General features: G+C 34.1%; 1 protein-coding gene across 1 annotated transcript in view; it reads right to left on the reverse strand.

The window, feature by feature from the left end:
* Positions 1-478: 478 nt before the first annotated feature.
* The window catches only part of LOC137617111 (CD209 antigen-like protein C), a 12,923-nt gene continuing 8,401 nt past the window's right edge, over positions 479-5,000 (reverse strand). The window contains exons 3-6 of the mRNA XM_068346952.1: positions 4,901-5,000; positions 3,901-4,003; positions 1,135-1,236; positions 479-862 (exon numbers count right to left, since the gene is read on the reverse strand). The exon at positions 4,901-5,000 is cut by the window's right edge and continues 59 nt beyond it. Of these exons, the coding sequence (XP_068203053.1) occupies positions 823-862; positions 1,135-1,236; positions 3,901-4,003; positions 4,901-5,000 (345 nt within the window). The 3' untranslated portion in view covers positions 479-822. The remainder of the gene's footprint in view (positions 863-1,134; positions 1,237-3,900; positions 4,004-4,900) is intronic.

The following is a 5,000-nucleotide window of genomic DNA, read 5'->3' on the forward strand; positions in this document are numbered from 1 at the left end:
GTACGTGCATCAGGAACTCATCAGAAAATCTTCAAAATTGATATAACAATTTCTCAAAGAATATCATTTATCAAAATGTACTTTCGCTGTTATACGTAGAGGTCAGAGCTACAACCTGTTTTACGCACAAACGTAGGTCAGACAGGAGATCCTGCAGGGCATTATTATTATTATTATTATTATTATTATTATTATTATTATTATTATTATTATTATTATTATTATTATTATTATTATTATTATTAACCAAGCTACAACCCTACTTGGAAAAGTAGGATGCTATAAGCCAAAAGGTTCCAACAAGAAAACTAAAGCCTAATGAGGAGAGGAAACATGGAAATAAATATATACAGGAGAAGTAGCGATTAATACAGAATATTTTAAGATCAGTTACAACGTTAAAATATATTTGTCATATATAAACTATGAGGTTAACAACGTGTCATCCTGGTTAACATAAACAAAAAGTCGTTGCAAGTTTAAACATCTGAAATTTATTTGCGACTAAAAAAGTAGGTAAGCACATTTTTTTATTTTAGTTCAAAGATTTATTCTCAAGTTGTGTTTTCAATACATTAATTTAAATGTTTATGCAAACTCAGAGAAGAGAGTTAAAGATGTATTATCATATGAAGATATATTACTTTTTACATGGGATATTTCCTCCCGGAAAAAAATGAAACATGAAATAAGAAAAAACTAACAAGTGTTTCAATCCCCGTTTCTTCAAGAGAAAGTGGAGTTCACTTTTCAAGATTTATTTCTTTAAGAGGCAGTTGAGTTAAGTCTTGACGACACAGTTTCATTACGAGACAGTGGAGTTCAGCCATCAATCGGATATACAGATTTCTCACAGATGTACCTGTTGGCAGAATAAAGTAAGACTTAAATGATTTTTATTTTGAAGGAAACTTTATTGTTGAAACTTGGAATCTCAGTTTGATTTTTAAACCCTTGATTCCAGAGATGTTAATGATGATATTTCAACTAAAGAAATCAATTTGCAGCCTAGTGGAAGGTAAACTTAAAGTATATATGTGTTAGATGTAGCCATTTACAAACTTTCCTTTTTGGTAAATGACTGTCACTAATTTTAAGAACAAGGTCGTCTACTTTGACGATTTTATACTCTACCTAAACTCAATGTGGCATCTTTTGTCATTCCATCGATCGTCTTTAGTAGGAAAGTAATGAATACATCTTTCTTCGCTATTGTTCGGCTCTCCGTGTCCCCACCTGGAAAGAAGGTAAGGTATCATACTTTTCACTACTCTATTCCTCCATCCTTACATAACACATGACCATTCACTTCACCAGGATTTTCATTGCATTTATTACCTCTGTCCATGCTTTTCTCTCATCTTCTATTCCTCCTCTTTTAACTAAAAATTCACTGCGTTATTGCTGGGTGTCTCCTGTGCCCTTACTTGCACCTTGATATTGAATAACATCTCTGGGTCGAGCATGCTATTTCTCTACAATCATCTGGGCCACCCTCCATTTTTTAAATGATGCTATATGGAAATTTTGCTTTGACCCATAAGTCTATAACCCCTCTACCTAATTCCCTACTTACGACAGAAATGTAATTGTGATCTTATAGTACATGGCTGTCGTTTAAGTGGTGTTCCAAGTAGCAATGGAGGACCCCCAAACCTGTCCTATTTTGTGTTGACTTAACTTCATAAAATTACAGCATAAGCCTTACACTTCTCCCTATCCACACACTCCTACGTGATTAGCTAATATCAAGCAATTCCACTGCCACTTCAAGATTCTAATGGACTCTAGAGACTCACAGCCCACTCACGTGTTCATTGCTTAGTTCTCCAAACGTTGTTTGAGGTCAAGAATGCCAATTCCCCGTTCGTTCCCATTTCTCTTCAACATTTTCCTCTTCCATTCAATCATTACACCAGCTCTCTATTGTCTCAGACCTCAGAGTTTCACTCATAAGACTGATTCTAGAATCTTTTGTATATATGCCTACGTGGAAGAAGGGGAAATTTACCAAGCCCATTAACTATAGAGGACATGATTGATTAAAATGAAAGTCATAATGCTAATAATATGTCAGCGAAATATAATTGAACTCGAGCAGTCATCCAAAAATGAAATCTATCAGTTGAGTACATACATTACAGTGCTCTTTCAATCAACTTGGTTCTTAGTGCTGCAGCAAGTTGCTGTGTATAAACGGTTACTTTTCTTTGGTATTGTTAGAAAATTTGATAAATTTCTATATTGTACCACAGTTTGTTGGAAGTCATTAATGGGCACACCTACAACGAAGTTCAAGTGGTTCTAGTAGAATTTATTTAGAAAAAAAAAAATCTTTGTCAGAGACCGTTGGTCAGCAAGGAATGATGCTGTGAAATCGCTAGAGCTGAACTATTTGATTATTATTAAAGATTTGGAAACTCTTCATGAGGATGCTGATCGGATTTACGATACAAGTTGAGACAGGGCATCTTCTAGCACATAGAGTATATGCAAGTTGCCAAAGCTATTCTTATTTTCGCAACCTGAGGGACTGTACTTGAAGGCTGTTGTTGATGCCATAAAATCACTTTTGGATAATCTTAAAAGTATTTGCATTAATTTTGCCTAGTATGGAAACAAAGCTAATTTGGTCCTTTCAAAGACATTTGATGATACAGTGTCCAATTTACCATTGCGAAGCAAAGTGTAGTCGTAGTTTTAAGAGGCATTTCACGGAAACTGGTAGAAATGATTCGAACGACCATAATTCCGCACGTAGAAAAAAAAAAAATTGTTTACGCCCTAAGTTGTCTGCGACAGTCTTATCACTGATATAACCAGATGATTCACTGTCTATCAATAAGTTTATGGTAACTTTTCATTTTTTTTTTTTTATTATCATAGTAATGACGATCTGAAAAGGATAAAAAGCGGCCAGAAATATAATGGTAAAGAAGAATGAAAATATCCATTTTCATGAATATTTGTCCCTTATAATTGATTACCCTTATCATGACAATGTTCTAAATATTGCTTTAAAACCTTCTTGCAGTGCCATTACAGTCTTATCCAAATGTTTCTATTCCTCTATGTACCAGTCTTACACAGTTAGGCAGTGTTGGTAAAGGAGAATGATCATTCTGAAAATTAATTACATAAGAAATTGAAACAAAAATATCAACCTTAACTGGTCGTGTACATCGAACATGAGCAACGCCCACAAAGCCCCCAACGCCCCCCCCAACGCCCCCCCCCCCCAACGCCCCCCGCCCCCCCCCCCCAAAAAAAAAACAGTATGATTTGCAAAATATCATTGATACATTCCCTCAAAAATCATGAATTTCTGAATAATCATTTATGTGCAGTTTTTCATTATACTCATCAAAATAATATAATTAACCTAATCTTGATTGTGTATTGATCCAATTTCCTCGATATTGCTTCGAATATAGATTTCAATACGTCTAGAAAGATTCATAGTAAAAAAAAAAATATGCTCTTTTCGCTCTTTTCGCTCTCATGATGTGGCCCATTCTATATTCTTAGCGTAAGGGTTGCAAATGATTTTAATCCGACACTGGTTGTGACCCTTCCACTAGATTATTGGGTCCTGTGATTTGTCAGAGAATGCGACATTGAATCCCTCTCTGGTTACAGAATATCCCTTACACATTCTAGTCTGTCCTTGTATACCTGACAACACTAAGATAATCAAACAATTCTTCTTTACTACTACTGCTACTACTATTACTACTACTACTACTACTACTACTACTACTACTACTACTACTACTACTACTACTACTACTACTACTAATAATAATAATAATAATAATAATAATAATAATAATAGTGTTTTTCTGTTGCACTGATGTGAAACTATATTTTCATTCCAGTTTCTTTCGCTTTATTCTTTACCAGGATTCAATCATCGGGTGGACAGTTCCGTCAGTCCAAACGTGGACTCCTTCCACATGCAGGTCAGTCAATCCTACCCAGGTATTGTGACCCTTCACAAGATCTGTAAACGAAATAATTGGATTAATTGTAATCCTGTCTTTATATTCGTCTTTATAACAAAAGATGAAAGTTTATAAATGCCTTCCAAGACATTTTTTACTGTAGGTTTACAAAGGAAACTGGTCAAAACTTGTCGTCAATTAGGATGTAGACTAAATGGCTGTGCTCAGTGACTCTTTCCATGGAAAGAAAAAGAAATAAGTCACAGTTGGTCATCCCAATGCATGCTGCATCAGTCATTGCTATTTAAGTGTTATAGTAATTAAAGGAAATGTAAAAATGAAATATTCATACACACATGATTAATAAAAGCCTCAGTAGTTTTCAAATGATCCACTAAACCTTTACTAAATTTGGATTGGGTAAAACTAGAAATATTTTCAAGTATATGTGGAAGAAATGTTTTTTTTTTTTATTATTATTATTATTAAAAGTCAAAACGCTTATATCATAAGACTTGCCTTTATAGTGAATACGACCAAATATTTTTTTTATTCCACCAACAGAGGTCTATTTCAATTATTATCATTGTTGTGCTGTAGTCGTTGTGTCTTATCAAATAAATCATTATGTGAATTTGACTCCTTCGTTGCTATTTAACACCATCCAGCAGTTTTTGCTGAAACGTTATATATCTTAATGAAAATAACATTCTATACTTGACATGGGTTTTATTGTTCTTAGTAATCTGGATAAAGATTCAAGCAAAACCGGAACAGAACACAAGAAGTTTCACAGTTACCTTCTTAACAATTCATTTCTCTAAGACGTTACCAGTAAAGTATACTCAAAACGAAATAAAAAGTGATGCATTCAAGTTAAGGTATACCTTAGAATTGTGAATTCTTTGCAGACTAATATAATTAACATTTCAGTGAGTGCATAAATAGATACTTACCACGCAGGAAGTTATACTCTTCATCGGTAGTTACTTTGACCAAATCAGAATCCAAAGCGATGCATTTTTCTCGGCTTTCTTGCCATGTGGAATTGTCAAC

The sequence above is a fragment of the Palaemon carinicauda genome, chromosome 23, assembly GCF_036898095.1.
Source record: "Palaemon carinicauda isolate YSFRI2023 chromosome 23, ASM3689809v2, whole genome shotgun sequence".
In the NCBI taxonomy this organism is placed as follows: Eukaryota; Metazoa; Arthropoda; class Malacostraca; order Decapoda; family Palaemonidae; genus Palaemon; species Palaemon carinicauda.